Source organism: Megalops cyprinoides, chromosome 2, assembly GCF_013368585.1.
Source record: "Megalops cyprinoides isolate fMegCyp1 chromosome 2, fMegCyp1.pri, whole genome shotgun sequence".
In the NCBI taxonomy this organism is placed as follows: domain Eukaryota; kingdom Metazoa; phylum Chordata; class Actinopteri; order Elopiformes; family Megalopidae; genus Megalops; species Megalops cyprinoides.
This window is the reverse complement of record NC_050584.1, coordinates 16598514-16620619: the sequence shown is the minus strand read 5'-3', so window position 1 is coordinate 16620619 and position 22106 is coordinate 16598514. Positions and strand designations below refer to the sequence as shown.

Here is a 22106-nt window from a genome sequence, read left to right as displayed (position 1 = left end):
AGATATTTATGAGAAGGCTAAGAGTCATTTGGCTTTGTTCATATAGCACTGTACAGAAAATTTTAATTTTTTATAGGAAGAAATCAGGACTTTAGGTAATAGATACAAGTAATATTGTTGAGTTCTCAGGTTTTGTATAACTCGCAGAAGTTCTAATAGCATAGTTTCCTTTTTCATTTACAGACAATGTCAACTAGTTCATGTTTTTTTAAGTTCTGTCGGTTATATTTTGATGTCAGGGCAATTCGAGGTGCAGAAGTACAGTGTAACTGCTGAATAATGTACACCCTTACCCCATTATACTCTATCAGGCAGATAAGGAACACTTTGCTGTCAGGGAGCTGGGAACACGGTGGCCTTGTTGGTTACTTTGCACAGTTTGACTTGGAGCTGACAAAGAACGGTCACGGCTGAACGATGAGTCTGTTCCACGTACGGAAGGACAAGTGTCCTTTCTCTCGCCTGTTTGAACGGGCACGTATGCACAAGCGGAGGCAGGGATGACAGTGTAGAGTGTACGGCTCCAATTCACAGAGGGCTGCATTATAACAGTCACCCTCTGTCCTCGCAGAAGGGATCCGAAGCCCCTCACACCTTCTTTCACTCTGTGCCACCAGTGACTATGGCTGCCAACGTGTGGATTGAATGGATGTTAGTGCAAAGACAGAATGGAAACTGTAAGAACTACAGCTACATAGAATATTATCTACAAAAATACACATGCAGGTGCAGATGGGGGGACCCTTTTTCTGTGAGAAGCCCCCTCTGCCGGGCCTAATGTTGTCCTTATTTTGCCGTTCAAAGCGTACACAACATTTTGATGAGTCTGTACTGTGTGACTCCAAATAATTGTTTTTTTGTTTTTGGCAAGGGGTTCGAACACCAATTTTCCTGTCAGACAGTGTCAGCAAAACGAAAAGGCCCTTTTTTTTCCCAATAAGCAGTACACAAGAGCATGAGAAGATTAACACTACTTAATGTCCCTTGGGTTTGCTTTTTGACATTTGTCAATTTCTGTGACAAATATGAAATATTATGATTTAATAATGGCTCTGGTAGAGGTTTTTTTTATTTGTTGGTCTTTTGAATGGATTGTTGTCTGTTGTGGATTCCTTATTTGCGCTTTTCAGTCTAAAGATTTTTTTTTTTTTCATTTGTTATTCAATGTCTACATGTGTCCATATCAACATAGTAACATCTTTCATATGATTAATAAGGAGTGTAAAAATACAGAGAATCTGCTTCTTAATTGTTTTGTCCTTTCTTAAGGATGTTTCAGGTGAACTCTGTGAGCTAACTGCAAAGAGACTGTGCAGCGAGGTGTTATCTCACAGGATGGTCAGGCATCGATTGTGAAACCTTAAAACTGTTAATGGCGTGTTTTCTTATTCTTTGAAGGAAAGGTTCTCACTTCACCATGTTTGTGTAATCCATACATTATAAAACCAGCCCTCTAATGCATACTTGCTATTCTGTATGTTCCTGTGTTTCATTTATCCTGCCTATCGTTTTTGTTTTGTTTTTTTTTCAGTTTAAAGGATTTTATCATGTAACTTGGTATCCGTAGATACTTCTGAGCTGCAGACTGTTTCTGTACAAATCAGCATCTTTTTATGCATGTAGTAGTCTGTACAATTATGTGACCACAGAAGACTTTGTTATGGTACATGTATGTCAACATTTCTGTAAAGATAAACAGCATTGTTCCCCATTAAGTCTATTAGCATATGCAGGATAACAAATAAATGTGTATATATCTCACCTGTGAGTCTTTTTCTCTCCACGTCTACAGGCATCTCTCTTTCTTGGCTTGCACTTCCTCAGTCTTCCATAGGCTGCCATGAAAGAGGCCATATTGGCATTCTGTGAGAGTGTATAGATGCATGCCTTATCATGCTTTTCATGCTTTCCTTCACATGCAACCCACAGTAATATGGCAACAGTTCAAGCTGAACTTCAAAAAAAAAAAAAAAAACAAGCCCCAAAAAAAAAGCTAGCCCCAATTTCACCCACAGGAGGAATTCTAATTTTTTCCTTGGTTTTTCCTTGTAGACCTTGTACACCTGTAATTTAAACATTTTACTGCATCTTTATTAGTCAAGCATATTTATTAATCTCCTCTGAATGCAAACACCTGATTTATTGCCTGTGGAAAAGAGTTTGTCAAATCTAATGAAACCATACTGGTTACTGTGTCCCCAGCAATGCTCGGCAAGCTGTGTTTGATTATATGCCCTTCCTACCAGATGGGCATGTTTATTACGTTAAAAGGGAAACAAACTGATATTTTCTTTTTTTTCTTCTTTTTTTTGGTGGGGGGTTACTGTAATCCAACATGCCTTTTCAGTTGTAATTCATTTTAATATGTTTAATGACTTGTAGATCATGATAAGAAGAAACTTCCCTGAAGGTAAGAGGAAAACGTTTCTCTTTGTCATTGATATATTGTGACAAAACTGGTGAGAGAGTCTGTCTTTTATCAGAAAAAAATGTGTCTGTTCAATATTACCTGTATTAATATCCATGTATGACATAAGTTTCTGGATATGACATCAGCACGCATTGAAACTATAAGTTTCCTAAATTCCCTCATGAAATGGCATTACCCAATATTCCTTGCTTTATTTTGACAAATATATAAGTTGTAAGAAGTCTGTCCCCTTGTCATCTGGATAAATTGTGTGTTTTAGCTGTTGAGAGCAACTTAAAGACCTAACGTCATTAAGACTGAATGTTTTATTGATTTGTGAATGTGTGGTAACATTTATACAGTTGAAGTACAAGGAAATCAGAATGTGTTCAGCGGGCTGCATCAGGTAGTGTGAATTTTGAGTAATTCTTATATTCAAGGCCCAATTGATCTTGATGTGGGGGAGAGAGGCTGGTCACTGAGGAGAGGCTTAAATGAGGAAAGATAATGGAATTAAAAAGTACAATAATAATACTTTGCAGACAAATCAACAGATGTGCAAAGGAGCACACATGAAAAGAAATACAAGAAGAAAAGTAGTGAATAGCCTTACAAATTATTTTCTGACTCTTTCAGATACTAATTAGTACTCACTGCTACCAAATTCAGATTTATTGTCACATTCGTCCTCATACTATCAGAGAGTGCGTGGATTGCTCTGGTTTATCTGGGAGGGGTTTCGTGGAAAAAAAAAAAGAACTTTTATTTGACAGCAAACTAACTTTACAGGGGCCATTCCAGATGAATAAAGTATGTCCTCATATTACAGATTATCAATTTGCTGTTGTTACTACTGTAAATTTATTTGATTCATATTAAACCAGTGAGGCCTAAAGCACAACGCAGTTGATTTCTGTTCTGAACACCCAAAATTGAACATGGACTGCAGATGGCTTGATAGGCCTAATTTATATTTATGAATGTATTAGTTAGGAAGCACTTTATCCTATTCACGATAGGTACAATAACTGTATAGCATTATAGCCATAGTTACATTTCATTACATTATAAAACATACAAAAACTTCCTTGTTAGCGTAAATATTTGCTTATACATTTGTAAGCACTAGTTTATAAGCAAATATTTATGCTAACAAGGAAGTTTTTGTATGTTTTATAATGTAGAAATTACTTGAAATGTAACTAATGTATAAGCACTTTATCCTATTCACGATAGGTACAATAACTGTATAGCATTATAGCCAAAGTTACATTTCAAGAAGGATTTCTACATTATAAAACATACAAAAACTTCCTTGTTAGCGTAAATATTTGCTTATACATTAGTGCTTACAAACCACAAATGTAGCATCAAAGCTAAATACAAGCCATAGGGGGGTTTCTTTAGTAAGTGAATTTATTTAATTAATGTAAGAAGCCCAAAGGAAGCATTGTGAAGGTCATTACAGAACTTTGTTTAACCTCGTCCTCTTTGCGTTTCTATCACAAATTAGTCACGCCTAAGGCCCTTGAATTTTATTCTACTCTTTGCAACTGTATAAATAGTACTATTGCAAACTTTTTTGTAAATACTTCTACATCTTTTTTGTTTTAATATTTAGTAATTTTCTAATTTCTCACTGATATGTGTTATTGTTACGAAGGGTGATTATCAATGAAATAGCTATTTTACTTCGAGGCTGTTCACGAGTTCATGAAAAGTTGTCAGTACATCCGAAAAAGAGAGACGATTGATTTTATTTCACTCCAAGACGACAGATGTCGCTGTTAGTACAAAGCACAGATAAGACCAATAACAAACTGCGAGGAAATCCTGCCCGCGCATTTCGACTTCGTTCATTTGGTCGGTTAAAAACAAAAATGGAGACAAGTAGTGTTATTGCAAAGAGTGATGGAGAGTTAATTTCTAGCAGCACAGATGACAGTGCTGCTTTTTCGGACGTTGAAACTGTTGCTAAAGGTTGGATGCTAGACTTTTTATTCATTTCTGCCTGCCGTTTTTTCAAAGAGGACAGACACTTGGAGTTCAATCGGTCGTTGCAATCATTGGAAGGTAATTTACGCAAACTAACTTTAGGTAGTCCAGCTAATTTAGCTAGTTGTTTTGATTTACAACTCGTAGGTAAATTGCCTCAGTTTGGAAGAAAACATGTTGGTCCTATAGCTAGCTAACTAACATTTAAAGTGTTATACACCCCTAGATTAGCAGTCTTAGATAAACTCTGTTGAGGTAACTTAATTAGTCGTTTTAGCTAGCAAGCCATGAAACTGTGAAATGATACTGAAAACATGTCCTACACCTCTTATATGATAGCAGATGACTAGTAACATGATTTTGTTTAATCTGTGACTTTGCCCTAGCCATACTTGAAGGATGTGACCATTTGAAGAAAGATCAGAAAATGAAGATGGATGTATGTATGTTCCTATCACGGATTGTGCATGGAAAACACATTGGTAAACGTCTTCAAATTACCCATTCAGTACCCAGTGTTGTCAGTAACTGAAGAAAGGCGTTGAAATTGCACATTGAGAAGTTTGAGAAAGCTAGATGACTACTAACCCTTTGTCACTAGCTAGGTGTTATTATTTCTAGCTAATGGCTTCCCTGAGTTGGAGGGTCGGGACGCTAGGCTAGGCAAGCCTAACTGTCTTATGAACTCTTCCCTTTCTCCCGACGTTTATAAAACATAGTCTTCCGGACCGCTTCCTAACCTGCGTTTTCTATCTACACTCTGATAGACAGAAGCATCTCTCATGTCTCACAGGGAAGAAAAAAAACAGACAATGAAAGGGGGCGGGGGGTTGGACAACAAAACAAAAAAAAAAAAAATGGACTGCTGGCTGGGGCGCAGCCGTCTGTGTGTGTGTCTCTCTCTCTCTGTAGGCCACAGTTGCTCCTCTTTAAACAGGATGACACAGGTGCAACCAATTGTCTCAGCACTCAGGCCATCTAAAACAGAAACCGAAAGGGCAGTTGCGCCTAATACTGGCCTAAATTGCTTATTGGCATTTGCTGATAAATCCAACACTGAAACCTGCATTCTGTATTTGACTTGAAGAGATTGCTTTTTTTCTAGGAATAAACCTAGCTTCCATAAGCCTCTGTATGTTTTGTAACACATTTAGTGTCAGCAAATTTATTTCGCTTTATTTTATAACTCCAAAGTTTTCACATAGTTCTTCAATAATGCTTAAAGTAGAGCACTGTGGTGTTTATAGACCATGCGTTTTATTTGCTGCTTAAGTCTGATTTCTAATTGAGTATTCTCCTACTGCACACACGTTCTTGTGATACTGGATGGCATGAGGATTTGTTCTGTTGTTCCAAGCATTTGGTCTGTTGCAGGCAGGAGACACAGACAGCCTTTTCTCACTGACCTTTTTACCAAAGCTGTTTCAGTCACATTAAGTGTTAAATTGGTTGAAACCTTCACACTCTTGGCCGGGTTTCCCTAGGCGGAGGTTTACGGACACTTGGCAGAAGTAGTACAACCTTGGGCTTTCATAATATGGAAAATATCCATTCACTCAAAGGAAGATGCTAAAATGAAGATGCATTTTGTTTTATTTTAAGTATTTGTTGTCTTGTTTACAGATGTCCAGTTTGAAAATGAAGAAGAGGTCACACCGCTGTTGTCTGCTTTGCGTACTTGGGAATCCTTTAGCGATGTGGTCCCTGATAAGGTTCTCTATGAAAAAATACAGAAATTACTATTCATCCAGGTGAGTGTGGTCTCAATGGTCAAGTTATCTTCAAATCTATATGATTAATGGCAGAAATGATTGTTTTGTGGTGGGAAAGAACACATAGGCCAAAAATTGGACACTTTTCCTAATGTTCCCCCCATACTGGTCATTCTGCCTAAGAGAATGACTGTATCGCTCAGGCAGACAGGCATCTCCTGTGTATGTTTCATTGAAATGTCTGTAATAGATTGTCATGCTTTATGTTCAGTCTGTAGGTGTGTGTCTGGAGAAGGGCAATCATACCATTGCTTCGTGGGTCCTGGACAAGTTGGAGGAGCAGTGTGACATACCAGAGGTATCTTATGTGCAATTAGCATGTCAGTCCAAATGCAGTGACATACAAACATTTTTTCCCTATAGTCTCTGGTCTTTCCTTGGTTTTAATCCCATCTATGAACAATTAAAATGTATTATTTTGTGTGTCCAGCAGGATCATTCTTATTTGCTTCCACATATGCCTTTTTAAGGCAAGACGCTAAGTCCTTTTTAGAACTCCCTCTACCTCTCCAGCTTAAGTTCCTCACCTAGAAGGAGAAAAAAATAAATGTTCCCCTCTGTGATGGGTGTTGGGTAAAGATGTTGCGCCACAAAATATTCCTATGAGGTGTTGGTGTTTTCTTTCACTGTTATTCGAATGCAGTGCACATGTCCTGTAGTGTGAACGCTATCAGAAACTCCCACGCACACTCTCTCACAGAAGCCATGTGTCGCTCAGCCCACCATTCTGTTTTATGTAATACAGAAGGAATCATTTTTTCCTGACACATTTGGGAAAATAACACAATGGGAGATTCCCTGACAGACTTCACAGTTCACAGATTGTTTGTGGCAGAAGTCTTAAGGGAGGTGGGTTGGAACAGAGGGAAGCTTGGACTTTTATCTGATATTCCATTTACAGAGCAAATGTGGGAAAGGGCTTACAATGAGGCTTTGAGGCGCACTGGAGATGTTAAGTTATGTTAATGATTTAACATTCAATATTAAAGTGACCAATGAGTTTACAGTGGCCATAAAGTGTTGTTGTTGTTGTTGTTTCATAACCTCTCAGATTATACTGGTGTGTGACTGGAAATGTTTGATAAGCATTTCTGCATCTCTGAAAAAGGCTCAATGAATAAAACTGCAGTCGTTCATAAGAATCAGAAATAATGTATTAAATCTATTATTATTTCACACACATGTTGGTGCTTCCCTCACCTATTTCCTCAGACACTGAAAATGAAACTCGCCCTGATTGTGAAGAAGAATGATGCCTATCAACAGTTCTGCAGCTTTAATCACCTAGTGAAGAGCGTCAAGTCATTCCTGGATTGGTTTCTGAGCGTTCATCCTTCTGACTTCCTACTGAAGGTAAGCAGAACAGGGTCTTCTCAATTAGTACCTGTAGAAATGAGTGTGTGGAGCACAAGAGGGAAATAATTCCAACGAAAATGCATCCCGGTACAAAGTAATGCGCATTAAATAAACCAAAGGTGTGAAATAAGTCATTTGTCACACTTACCGTGTTGTCACAGAGTTACATGGGTGAAATTTGTGCTGTGTGGAAGAAAAGAGGAATTCAGCTGAATCTAAGAATGACTAGATGCCCTCCTATTTACGAAAGGAAAGAGTAAATGCTTCTGTAACAGTGAAGGCCTATGGCCTGAAGCTGCTCCCTGGGGTAGCTGTGCGGCTCTCAGAGTAAGGGTTATGAAGATGCTTCACTCAACACAGAATGTACTGCGTCAATGTGCTGACTGCATTTTAACAGTTGCGGGTAATTAGCAATGCACCATCTAATTAATTATATGGGCAAAACTTTGCATTCAGTGAAAGCACTAGCAGGCTAATTTCGCTGTCTGGAAATTCCCCTTAGCATTTATTTTTAGTGAAGTGAGCAGTTCATCCATACTGAACCGTGGAGTCTGCATTTGAATATACAGTCACTAATTGTCGCATCTTAAAATCTGCTTAAAATAGAAGAGAGCACACAAAACTAGGGTGTGTTTAGTATTTGCTTTAGGGTGCAAACAGCTAGGGGAAGCACGTGTGTTCTGGTGTCCTGCATTGAAACTTGTTCCTTGTCTTTCAGGCTGCCACTGTAGTGGCACTGTCGTGTGGGGAGGAAGAGACCAAAGATCCCAATGAGTCAGGATCAACAATCCAGGATGAAGAGGGCTTGAAAAAGTATACCACGTCTTAAACGTTTATATACATCCCGTAACATATTGTATCAACTACAAAATTGCACTTTGTGTTCCTTTATTTTGTGCGGAAGTCCTTCGCTTTTGACTTGCTGTCCCTGAACGACTCTGTCCCATGACAGAAAATCAAAGGTCATTCAACTCTTGGCACTAGAGAGGGAATTCACCACAGTGTCTTTGGAGGGAGTGGGAAACTTGATGCAGAATTCTCTTAATTGAAGTGGATGTTTAGCCATTTGAATTCACTCTGAGAACATACAGTAAATCAGGTGTAAACATTCAATTTCAGCGGAGAAGACAGCAGAGAGACGTTGCCAGGTGCTACTAATGAAAACCAGTGAGTGTGAAGTGTTTCTTTAACTGATTTTTTTTTTCCATTTAGCTGAATTCCATTTTCCTACCCACACATAAAAAATTTAGTGTTACATTGACCCTTTTTTTCCATATGAAAATGTGAAAATGTGCTTGCCTGTAAAAACAAACATTTCCTGAGGGGGAAGCAGTTGCTGCAAGTTGTTAAAATCAACATTAGTGTACAAATCTCTATTCCACTTTCATCTGGTTGATTTTAACTGTCCGTGCCTCTCTGGCTAAGGTTTGTACTGCACTGACTCTTCACTCCCCCACCCCTACAGGAGCTGTGAAGCATCTGAATTGCCAGCATTACCAGTGAGGCAAGTGTTTTCCTCTCTTCCTTCTGGAAAAGTGCATTTGTGTTTGCAGTATTTCTACATTACCGTTTTCTGCATTTGTGCATTATTTTCATTTTATTTTTTTCCCCCAATACATGTTTGTGTGTTTATAACAGTAACACAAAAGCATCCACTTTTTTAAAAAAATTGGTCATCGAAGTAATTTGTCAAATGGGAAAGAATGAGGAGAATCTCAGGCAGCAAGTGAAAGCAATAGCTGGAAGTGGTAATTACTAAAAGTAATTGGAATAGAAAATTATTGTCTGATGAAGTCAGAGAGCTTTGTCATAAAGCTTGTGGGGCAGGGAGAAGTGCTTTAAACTCAGTGGTGCCAAGTGATTACAGATTAGGTTCATGTTATACTGCGATATTGTTTTCCATATAGGGCAAAAAAAAGGCAGCTGCTAAGGAAACATTACAGCCCATGGAAACCTGAAGCTGGCAAAACGTCCCATGGCCTCCTCGTGAGGAAATCGAATATAAAAGGTAAATGTTCTCATCATTTGATTACATTAAACCGAGGGAACAGATGCTAATGCGTAATTGTGTCTGCAGTTAAGCAATAAATTTCCACCATTCAGAAATCCAGTACGTTAAAAATATGTGGAGAGTCGTAATCATCTCAATGAGATTCAGTTTGATATTTCAGTTTCATATTTTTTTTTTAGGTTTGAAAGAAACTGGGTCTCATAAACGGGCCTGCCCTGTGTCTTACAGTTACATCCGTATAACTGTGTTTACTTTGTCAGTCAAAAATTTACTCTTTAAAGTATTAATATATGAAGATTCCCTTCCCAGTAATCCAAAGATCTTGAACGCAGGTTAAAAAGTAGTGGTTGGGGCTCCTGAATGGTTCAGTGGTCAAGGCGTTCTCCAGGCTTCATTCTGTTTCACTAGTGTGCCAGTCTGTCTCATGGAACATTACCCCCCCTCCATTGGTTAGTGAGGCGCCTGCATTCTTCCTGTATAAATCTGCACATGAAGTGTCTTGCTCTGACTCACGTCTTTGCTTGATTAACTTGTGGAATGCTGTGTGGACAGAAGCGGTGGCCGACATCAAATGTTTTGGAAGAGGGGCTGTGTTTGTCATGGATCGGTAGCGGTGGTTACAGCAGTGGGCAGCAGTTTGACATAATTGGGCGTTCCAAATTGGGAGAAAAAGCAGAAGAAAATCATTGGGAGCGCCACTTGACGCTGGATGCTGTGTGATGTTTATCTTACAGCAACACTCTTGCCCAATTGGAGATCCACGCCAGTGAAGAAATCTGACGAGTTTGAAAAAAGTGCGAGACGAAGGCATTATAGACAGGTAATTTCTTACATCTTACTTTCTTTCTTAAATTATGCCTCTTGTTTCAATTTGAAATTATATTCTCTTGTGATATTTCCAGTCTAACCAGATGATATTCTTCGTCACAGTATGACTGTACTTTTTCATTCAGATTTTCTAGTACACCACTTAATACTAGGGATGTCATGAAATGTCGGTATATCAATTATTGATCGGCACATTATTTTAACAATATGTTTTTGAGGCATCAATGTATTAAAATTAGCCAACGTTTAAATTAGACACCTAATATGTGTGCTTTCCAGTTCATTCAGTTGGCCTTCCGTTTAATGAAGTCTGGAATAATAGCTTTCGGAGACCACAAGGGGGCGATATAAAATCTATAGGCCTTGTATAGTTATTACTAAGTTACCTTGCTCACCTCTCTCGCCCATACTTTTGTGCTGCTGCTGTATGTAAACTAGGCTAGGTTAATGTTTTGGCGGACAAAAATATTGGAGAGTTTTGGGGAAAGGGCAAACGAAGCAACGTTTGGGCTCATTTTGGAGTCTGGGTTGATGGAGCCGGCCAATACCTGGATAAAACAAAAACTGTGTGCAAAAGGTGCAAGGCAGAATTGCCATTCTCCGGGAACACAACCAATCTAATGTCACATATTTACAAATATCATAGCAAATGGCAGAGATGTACAGCGAAAGGAAAAAGTTACCAATTGATTTGTCACAGCTAACAAGTTGTGTAGTGAAATTTATAGTCGGAGATATGCAGCTGCTTAATGTGGTAGAGAGTCCCTTTTTCCTAAACCTGCTGGAGGAGATGAAAACGGAGTTTCAGGTACCCTGTCACTCACACTTCACCAACGTTGTGTTGAGGGATATGTATGAGGATACATACATAAGACTATGGTGCAGCTTGAGAAAGCGGGGGGTGCTTCCTTATATGACACTGAATGCCGATAAGCCTTCGCAACTTAGATAATTAAGGGTTCACCTGTTTATTTACGCCTATTTATATCTGAAAAATGCCAATATGTATCGATAACCATCAGGAAAATTTTCTGATTATCAATGCATGAAAAAGGCATCGATCCCAAGCCTACTTAATACGGTACTTTATGTTGGTGTTTCTTCACAGATACAATTCAGGCAATATGTTGCTCAGATTGTCTCTAAAAATTGTTTTAAAATATTTTCATCATAAAGTAATCGTCCAGCATAAAACTATAAAACAAATAGGGCAGTTAGTAGTAAGGTGTATTCGTTTTTAACTGTGGGTCTCTGTACGGAAAGAAAGCCGATGCATATTGTAAATACATTTGCAGGCTTTTTTGGTCATTCAAAGAAGTTTGATTTCACTTAATTTCAACCGGTCAAAATATTCCATCAATGAAAATGTAAGTGTAGGCTAACCGTTTTGAGGCTCTACTTGAAGTTTTTGATTTTCAATTAAGCAGAATTGTCTGTAGGCAAATTCCTGGGTCAGTAGGTACTGGAGAATATGGGACACTGGGAAGCAACAATTAAGGACAACACTTCTGCACAAATTAAAATTAGCACACCACAGGAGAGAAGTAAATGGATAATACTGTTTTCCCACACACTCCACTGAAAATGTGTAAATGAATAGGGACAGATTAGAGAATGAGTTGAGGTGTGTGAGTTACGGATATAAACATCAATATAATTTTAATGCAAGTTGACTGGAACAATTAAGTTTAATATTTTTGCTTATAAAAGTGAACAGTGCTAGTTAATTAAGTGGATTATTTGTAGCTGAAAATCTTAGTTTGTAAACACAAATTCATTTGGCTAACGATCATTTGCTTATTCAGTGTGACATACATAATTAGACGTGTATAATAAAAAATTATTGTGAGTTGATGTAATGTAGGTGTTGATCATAAAAAAAAAAAACTGCTGAAAAAATAAAATTTTAAATTTCAAACTGGGCAAATGCTTGGGACACGTGTAAGCTTTATGATAGCTGCCATGAGTTACTGTGAGGAAATAAAGTAAGTAAAATCTCTCTGTCCTCTGAAGAAATGGACTTGGGAAGAGGACAAGAACCTCAAGGCTGGAGTGAGGCGCTATGGAGAAGGAAGATGGACCCAGATCCTGGAGAACTTTGACTTCCCGGGCCGCACCAGCGTCATGTTGAAGGACCGGTGGAGGACCCTGAAGAAGCTTAAGATAGTGAATTAATGGGATGAGCAAGGAGGTTTACCACAGACATCAACACAGGTGACAGCACCAGCTCAGTTGTATATTGTTGGTCTTTTGAACACATCTCACCTTAGCCCCGTTATGTTCTCTGGGCTTTTTTTTTATTAAAATTGTTTTAGACCAATTGGTGTAGATCGATTTCCTTAATTGACATAGCCCTGCAGTGCTGTAGTAACACACAGTGGGGAATAAAGGTGGCCATATGGAGCTGCTACCCTGTACCTCCAGCGGAGCCATACAGCACCGGCGTGTGTGAGACTGGCAGCACCAGGGACTCTGGAGGACGCAGCTGCTACTGCGTCTCTGTGGGGGGTTGTTTATGATTGCTCTGTGGCCAGACGGCGCTGTTGACTCAGGCCACTTCCACGTAGTAGACGGGCGTTTCCAACACTTCTGGTTTTGAGCGGAGGTCACGGCATGTGGCAGCCACTGATGCCGTTTAGCTGTCAGCACGTAGGTTTCTCCTCATACAAAGGGCAATCCAGAAATATACTGTCAAGGACCAGAAGAGGGGGAGCAATGTCGTCACATCCACAAAAAGAATGGAGAAGTTTTTTTCTTCTTCTTTGTACTGTTATTTACTGTATATATTGCCGTTTACTGCATGTCTGGAATTCGCCCCGCTGTTCGGATGGAAACGCGTCCCTGTTCTTTTGCCTACTAGTGTACTTTTGAATATAGATGAGTGATACTTCTGTCATTTGTATGTTTTAGTTTAACAAATGCAGTTGAAAATTTAAATAGGATCTAAATGTAAATGTGAATCTGTTTTATTTTATTATATCATGTTTTGTACAGTATTAAAATAAATAGTGCTGATCATATATATATGTAACAGAGCACAAAAGGCATCATTAAATGTGTCTGTTCAATTTTTATTGGTAATGAAACCTAGGTTTTGCAGTCCTCCTTTTCAGCTTGCCAGAAATGTAGTTGTTTGGGTAACTGTTGGGAAAAGCAGTAGTACATGGAGAAGCCAGCAGAGGGAGCTCTGCAAATGCTTCAGAAAGTTACGCTGGAGGGGTTTTCTCCCCCTTTTCAGTGTAGCCATTAATAAATAAGGTTTACTAGCCCACAAAGGGTACACAATGAAAAGGCTATTCAGTGTGACCCTTTGCCAAAATTTAGGCACAACAGAGTTACAGTGCAAGCCTAACTTCACTTACACTGATGCAGTGGTCCTGTGAGTCAACATTTTTCAGCCATTTTATTTCTATTCATTTTTATACAGTTTGGTTTGGCAGCATCCAGGGTGAAGCAATGAAAATCAGATTGGCAAGCCAGCTGAGATCAGTCTCGGAAGTGCTTCAGAATATTACGATGGAGCTTCTTGCCATTTTAAATATGACTCCTAAGTAGGGTTAGCTTTATAAACACACAGTTAATAAAATAATTGCATTGTCAACGACCCCAGCTAAGAATGCAGATTGGTGGCACACAAGACAAATTTAATGATTGATATACAAATTTATTTATTTGTATAAATGTATAGTTTTTTTTTTTTATCTTATAAATGTTATTTGTCCTGGCGGTGTCCAGTGGGATGGCTGTAAAGTAGGAGAGCAGTGTGAGAACACGTTTGATCTGGAGCTGGAATGCTTGTGTGGGCTGACGGTGCCCGGCTGTTTCTGTTGCAGTAGAGAGTGCGGTAAACGGTCTGCTGTGCCTGGCCTGGCACGCTGGCTGGCCGGTCTCAGATGAAGAGGAAGCTGTGCACCTGCGGGCAGGAGCAGCGCTCCAGCCTCTGCACCTTCTTCCAGGTCCCCCGGCAGCGCGGGTTCCCCACCGCCTGCCACTGCAGCAGCGCATCCCTGAAACACACACAGTGGGGACGGGCTAGCGGCGCCGCGTTTTCACAACCACGCTGCCCGGCAGTCGTCACAGCCTGCCTTCGGAACCGAAGCACATTTGCCTCATGGCCCTAGGTAACGGGAGGTATTAGGTTTAGTGTGTGTGTGTTTGTGTGTATCATACCAGTGTCTAGAGTCTCTGGCAACTTACAGACACAAATGTGAATTCGTGTCCAGGGGGAATTTTTTTTTTTAAAATATTGACAGTTCCATTTATGACAGTCTGCTTCTGTAAAAAAAAAAAAGTATTTTCCCATAGGCAATGTTATAAGCAGGGGTTATGCTCTTGAAAGCAGACTGGAAATCAGGCATTTTACAAAGATATAAAAAAATAAGGGATTAGGTCAGGTATTCAAAAGATATTAAAGATGCAAATCACAGTCCTCAGACAGGTGTGTATTTAACTATAGGGACAACGTGAAGGCAAACGTACTCAGAGGGTACAACAAGCTCTTCCTTAGGAGCTCACTGAGTGAAAACAGAATATAAACACAATAAACTGGAAGGTCCAGGAAGGGAAAACAAAATCTTTCTTTTCCCTTTTAGAATTTTTTTTTTTTTTTTTTTGCATTATATTGCATTGCATTTTACTTCTTGTTCTCACTTCATAGTCTCTCCTCATAATTGTAGATTTTGTTTTATGAAGTAATTAATGGTGCAATTTTTATAAGTGTTGTAAATGCATATAATTATATATTGGCTCCATTTGAAACAGGAACTGTCTGTATAATCTGTGGTGGGCACTGCTTGGGTCTGTTTTCTGGTGTATTGGAAATGAATTGGAAGCACAACACTGATCAAACACAAACCCAGTGTCAATCGACCGCTGAATTGCAATGGATCAAGTTATGTTTAGAGCAGCTGAATTTTTTTAGCTCATTGTACAGGTGAAGCTCAGCTCAAGGCTGCAGCAACCCTCACAGCACAGTAAATGAGGAGCTGAAGCAGATGTGTCATCACTGGGGTGAAAGAAACAAGAAAAAAAATGTATCTGTGGTGCAGCATCATACTGGCAACCATGAGTTCAGGGAATTTGAAAGGGCACGTCACCACAGATGGCAGAAAAATGTCCCCCTAAACCTGACCAGCACAATAGTAAAATCAGTAATTGGCATGAAACGGCAGCTTATTTCTTGGCAAGATTCACTGACAACAGCACTGAATGCAGATGAGCCCACTGCATTGGCCGGTTATGAGATAGCTTAGCAAAGTGAGAACAGCCCTTGACTGATGCTAAATTCCTCACACATTGGATTTAAAAGTCCTTGGATATTTTCACAAGTCTGTACACACATGTGAGTTAGATCTTTACTAGAAAAAACCTGTTTGCTAAACTGTGTTAACATGAGGTGCAATGGTTGCATTATTTTCATTCTGCACGATGGGGTACAGATGTACAAATGGTTCATGGGTGTGAAAGTCATCCATGATGCTAATGCTGCTGGTAAGTCACTTGTTTATTTATGCTAAAGATATGAAAGAAATTAGTCTTTTTTTATTTAAGTACATTTTTGCACTGTTTATATTTGTCTCACAGTATTGTTATGAGGAAGTCAAGTGATTATGTTGATGTATCCTCAGGGCCCGCTGCCATTCACCAAACTAGATCTCCTCACATTGAAGTGGACACTGCAGGTGTGTGTAAATTCCCTGTCTCAGACCAACATCTACTGTATCCATTTCTGTTACATACGGCAACCTGTTATATACAGATGTACAGAAAGAAGGAGCATCTGACTAGTCTTGTGAGGCTCAGGGTCAGAGGAAGTGACCCAGACTCAAACACCGCCTTTAATGAAGGGGCAGGAGTCGTCTTAGCAGCAGGGTGACGAGGGTTCCCAGGGCCCAGCGCACAAAGACTGGCCTGTTTCAACAGCACCACCCCTCTGGGTGACGCCTTTTTCACACATGCATGCTTCATGCTTTCAGACATAGCGGGAACTCAAAATTCAAATCGCCTGCGTTGTGAAAGCTCACGGGACTGCACAGCCGCGACCTCGAAGCTCGACGGTTTTTGGGGCGGAGCTTCAGGTTACCCCGAAACTGGAGCCCGTCCTGCGCTGTGAGCCGGGTGGGGCGTTACCTGTCGGAGGTTGCACCATCTCCCTGGCAGCTGCGGCTCTGGTTACGCATGGCGGGAGGCTGGCACGCCACGCACACCGTGTATCCCTCGCGCAGGTACTGCATCCACCGAGCGTGGGGGCGGTTCTCCACCATGCAGTGAGGGGACAGAGACTCCATCTTGAATTCCATACAGTACCTGGGCGAACATTACATTACATTACGTTTTTGTCATTTCGCAGACACTCTTATCCAGAGCGACTTACCTCAGTTTTTTTTTTTTTTTTTTCTTTCCTCAATGTTATCCATTTATACAGCTGGATATTTACTGTGCGAATGGTGGGTTAACTACCTTGCCAAAGGGTACAGCAGCAGTGCCCCAGCAGGGAAACGAACCAGCAGCCTTTCCGTTGTCAGTCTTGCTCCTTAACAACTTTGCTACACTGCTGCCCTATACAGCAGCAAGGTCGGGTCAGGATACTTCACAAAATGCAGGTTGTCGTCGTGGGCCTGGACGCTTGCTGCAGCCGTGACTTTGCCGCCATATGAATGCAGCCGCTGTGGCTCTGAGTCTCAGATGTGCAGGCCTGGTGCTCAGGGGTGATTTAGGCTTGTGAAAGCAGCCACGTGGCCTGGTAAGCGGGCACTGTTTACTTTGACTGTTCTTAAATGGCTTGAGAGGCCTCAGCTGTGTTTACCGTGATGACAGCTTTATGGCTGTGAGGTTTAAATGTTCATTTAGACGTTCATCGTCTGCCCCTGGAGGTAGATCTCAGCTAGTCACACGTGAGATTTTTGCCTTTTCGTAGGAATGAATATAGAATTCGTGCTCCACTTTATGGATCATGACTTGAGATCATTTATGTGTATCTTTGCCTCTATCTGATTAGATATGTTTAAAGCTTTTCCAGAATGAAATGTAGTTACCCAAGGATACATGGCATTATCTCTGACTTGAAGACATTGTATACGGAGCTGTGTTTTTTGTATATGAACAGGAATTTGAATATATGTACCGGAAGAGCTTAAAAGTTTGAGATTTACTGAAGGAAAGACTACTTCAATATTGTATTTGGCTCGATACGGAGTGAAACATACCCAGGGTTCACTGGTTCTCCGTACAGATCATGCTTGGGCCTTCCTTTGCCGTAGTCCACTGTAGTTATCAAAGCAGGACCTGGGGCAGAAGCAGTACAATGTCCCCTGATGGTTTCAGATTTAATGAACTTCAGCTGAAGCTATCAGAAGGGCTCACAAGGAGCTGCGTGGCCTGCATAGATTTAAATACATTTCAGATGATTTGCAAAGCACATCACACACTGCAGAAACTATCATAATGGACACACTCGGCAAATGTTTGATGATGTGTATAGGGCTGATTTGCAAGTCAATGCGATAGCTGCCCTACCTTTAGTTCTGAGAAGTCAAGGCTGATTAGCTGTGTTTACAGAAAAAAAAGAACATCTAAACATTTAAGGACTTCCAAGTTTAGGAATCTAATTTTCAACCCGGCTAAGATGCGACGGTGGGGGGATTGGCAGGTGCGTTCGTACCCTGTGTCTGCGCGCAATGCTCCCCCCGGCGGTTCATGTATTCCATGCAGCCGGCCCTCTCCTCCAGCGGCGGGCAGGCGTCGCCGCTGTTCTGGGCCTCCCGCTCGACGTGCCGTCTGCGCACGCGGAAGGCCGGCCTGCACTGCTGCACACACCCGCTCCAGTAGCTCCACTGGCTCACCGCACACGGCTGGGCTACAGCGGCACACAGAGCGACGGCGGTATTGGTTTACACATGTGACCGGGGCAGCAACACGTTATTTCACACCAGCGGCAGTTCTTGCTCTGCTGTCAGAAATCTGTGCGGGTGAGTAGGCTATCTTACACAAATAATAATAAGGGGAACAAGAAATAACTTGCTAAATATTTTTTTATATGTGTGGACATTTTTACAGGAGATTAATGTGCAATTGATTTTCTGTCATGCATTTCATTCTTGTATAGCAAATTTTCAGTTAGATCATCGCAGCAGAGAGGGACATGACTCACATCAGATATGGGTTGCGAAATTATAAACACTTAGTATACCCTACACAACATAACCCTGATAAAATGTTTTCTTGAATATTCCATCTGGCTCCTGAGTGGCTCAACTGGTGAAAGGACTTGCTATCACAAGCACAAGGTTGAGTACTAAAGCTCTGGGTTCAATGGCAGCTGTGTCATCAGTTGACAATGGCGAAGAGTTCATAGCGGTGGAGCAAATTGGATTTGTTCTGAGGGATATAAGGGAGGGTAAGTCAGCCATGTTTTGGTCTCTGCATTAAAACTGTGTATGAAGTGTCCTCTGGCTTGAGTCTGTGCGAGCTTAGCATGGGAGCTGCAGAGCATAAAGCAGCGGTGACTGTGTTTTGGAGAAGAGTTTGCCCACACCCTCTCGCATCGAGAGTAGGGGTTACAGCAATAGGGGCAGTGTCTACGGACGTAATTGGGCATTCCAAACAGATAAAAGGAGGAAAGCACCAGGCATTATGTTATCTGTGATAGATGCAAAAAAAGGGATGCGATTAAACACTCGTTTACGAGAAAATTGTCATGAAACGATATCCCCCTGAGACACAAGAAAAATAAAATGTAAACATATAACATGATTGAACAAATGTTCTCGACTTTTTCTTTCCTTTCTTCAGATATCAAATGCCTAGCCATGCCAATATTAATAGTTCACCACAGTTTTGAATACCATGTTGCTTTCATAGAATGGATTCATAATTGGCTGAACTCTACTTAGCTAGTCTACATAAAAGAGACTGAAATTAGTAAGTTGCATTGATTATGCAAAACCACCAGTGAAAGTAATATTTAGATTGTTATGAGACTTATAGTAACTTTCCTAACATTGTCAAAATGGTGCTGCTGGATTTGCTGGCTAGCCAGTGAATGATCTAGCTACAAGCTGGCTTTTGACACATCTTATGTTTATTTCTTATTAAGGTTACATAATGGAGTTCAGTTGCTGGCTTACTACAAGAATGCTACTTGAAAGCGATAGCTAACTTAACTCTTAGCAATGAGCAATAGATCAGTTACAGTATTTATGTTTGCCAGTGCCTAACAATATTAAAACCATTTATGAAAAATCCATTTTCTTGTGGCTATCGATGAATACTGTTGCAACTGGAATGCAAACTGGCCAATAGGAAGAAGGAATTACTTTATAAGTGTTTTATAAAATTTTATAATCATTTTATAAAATACTTTTTGATATAACACTGCTGAGGACTAACCAACAGAACAAGTAATGCAATTAAAATTTCCAATAAAATAATGTTTTTTGGGGGAAATAAAAGGTATAGCCAGTTTTAATCTAAGTCCTGTGGTAAATTAATTTTTTGGTATGTTCTCAGGGCCACAAAAGATTTTCTGATTTCTTAAAATTCAAAATAATTCCACTCATGCCTATCGCAAATCATGAAATATTTTGAAAATCAAGTTTGGATTACTAAATGATGTGGGACATATTTACAGCAAAACAATGTAATTTTCAGTTCTTTCAATTCTAAATTTATTTTTAATGCAGTGTGTGTGTGCAAAAAGACTTTAGTTGTGTTGTAACTTTAATTGTATTGTAAAGGCCAGTCATGCAAGGCTATAACAAGAGCTCTTGCTTGTCAAGGTTTAAACTAGAAGTAATTACACTAATTTTTTACTGATACAAATTACTTGTACTTTCTGTTATAAATATGTCTTATGACTAGTCATTATGACATAACTGTGTATCATGTTGAAGGTTCTAAGTGTATGGACACTTATTGAAGCTTTTTGTTAAATTTTAAGCACTTTAAGTAGGACACTTTGAAGTTTGGCATGCATATAAAAAATATATTGATTTGTCATGAGTTAAGATAGCTTTAGCATGAATCTGCTAGTTGGCAAGATTTTCACTGTTGGAATTGCTTGTGAAAAGAAGTATCTTTGAAACATGACATATGACCTCTGTTTATTTGGTATTTGGTAAAGCTTATTAAGTCCTCAGATAAGCCGTTAAGTTTTTTTGTTTTAAACTACAGTTCAGCTTTGCCATCTCCCCATATGAATTACTCAGCATTTATGATGTTTTGAAATATAGAATTATATAAGTACATTATTGCACAATGTAAGTTTGTACACATATTAACCCGGTTTCTCTTACTGGATTGTGTAATCGTATAAGTAGTTTCTGCTGAAACATAAGGGATTTAGAGCCATGCACTTGACAGAAGTCATTTGTATTGTAGCCAAGAGGGTAGCTGTTGATGAGAGCGGTGGTAATGGATATACCCCCTTACATACTTCCCTCCAAACCCCAGTCATGTCTGTCTCTCACCTGGGCACATGGTTGGGTAGTCGAAGCAGCAGTCCTTAGTCCTCTTGCAGCGCTCGTCACAGAAGCAGGTCCCGTAGACCCTGTCCATCCTCCAGTCTGTGCTGGTGCACTTGAGGTCTGAGCCCGGGCAGCACTTCCCGAGGCATCCCGCCTTGGCCAAGTGGCATGTGCCCAGCAGGGCGGCCAACAGCGCCAGGCAGGCGCGCTCTGGGGATAATCCCCTCATCGCTTCGCAGGACCAGGCCCGGAGAGCGCGCCCGCACCCTCGGTTCCCCCCTCTCTCCCCTCCCCGCCGCCCGCCCGCCCGACGGGCCGCGCGGCTCTGTGCGAAGGCAAAGGGAGTGCGCGTCTGTGCTCGGAGCCCCTGCCTCACTGTGCGACTGCGGCTCCCATTCTGTCAGCGGCGAGAAGGCAGGTCTCGCAGCGCCCGGCGAGGATCTCCCCCCCCCCGGTGACCTGGAATTCCTGCCCTTGTCGTTCCTCTGTGTGCGCAGAAAACAAGCTCACAGGGTGAAGAAAAGACCCATTCTGCGAGCGGCACAGCGAAATAATTGTGTGTCCCGTTCTGCAGAGCTAAGAGGTTTCTCCAGAGCACTCACCCACGGAGTCCCTGAGCTGAGCCGAGTGGGGAAGGCTCAGAGTGAGAGGGAAAGTTTTTTTTTTTTTTTTTTTTCTCCCCCTCCCCTTCTCTCTCTCTTTCTCTCTTTCTCTCTCTCTCTCTCTCTTTCTCTCTCTCTCCCTCCCTCCACTCGTCCTTTGGCTGCTCTCCCCCAGCACGGCGCTCCCATCAGATCCAAGGGCCATGCCCAGCCTTTACGCCAGCGTCTAACGGCACACACAAGAATGTGAGCACTTGGCCAGGCTCCAGTTTAAAGAGCCCTAAGGTATGTAAATCAACCCTTTAGTTATCATATCGGTTTACCTGTTAATGATCCCCCAGAACACACATTACACATGTACCTTCTCACTGTGTTGGTTAGTTTTTTTTTTTTTTTTTAAGCACAAGGCAGCTTTCACTTGTGTGTGAGGTGGGTGTGTTGTGCCTCTCTGGTACCTGAGGCAGAAAAGGAAAGCATTCAGAAAAAAACTCCTCTGCGTTACATTACGTACATTAAACTGATTAAGCGCATTAAACTGATGTGCTTATTTGAGTTATCCAACAATCAAAACCTATAGCCACATTATTGTTGCCTTGGGAACAGCAATATATGATGCTTTTTATATTGTCTTCGAATTTCTGTACCTCACTCACGGACTGTGGAGTTCAT

General features: G+C 40.7%; 2 protein-coding genes across 2 annotated transcripts; one reads left to right on the top strand and one right to left on the bottom strand.

The window, feature by feature from the left end:
* The first annotated feature begins 4290 nt into the window (after positions 1 to 4290).
* On the top strand, positions 4291 to 12580 carry terf1 (telomeric repeat binding factor (NIMA-interacting) 1). The gene is made up of 8 exons (XM_036555283.1): positions 4291 to 4483; positions 4792 to 4887; positions 6029 to 6156; positions 6389 to 6475; positions 7390 to 7530; positions 8252 to 8346; positions 8999 to 9032; positions 12386 to 12580. The coding sequence occupies exons 1-8, from the start codon at positions 4291 to 4293 to the stop codon at positions 12545 to 12547; spliced, it is 936 nt and encodes a 311-aa protein (XP_036411176.1). The 3' UTR covers positions 12548 to 12580.
* Positions 12581 to 13436: 856 nt separating this feature from the next.
* Positions 13437 to 21437, bottom strand: LOC118773042 (somatomedin-B and thrombospondin type-1 domain-containing protein). Its single transcript, XM_036521789.1, has 5 exons — positions 20839 to 21437; positions 18033 to 18227; positions 17578 to 17656; positions 16502 to 16678; positions 13437 to 14379 (listed from the first exon to the last, which is right to left on the bottom strand). The coding sequence occupies exons 1-5, from the start codon at positions 21062 to 21064 to the stop codon at positions 14262 to 14264; spliced, it is 795 nt and encodes a 264-aa protein (XP_036377682.1). The 5' UTR covers positions 21065 to 21437; the 3' UTR covers positions 13437 to 14261.
* Between the last annotated feature and the right edge of the window lie 669 nt (positions 21438 to 22106).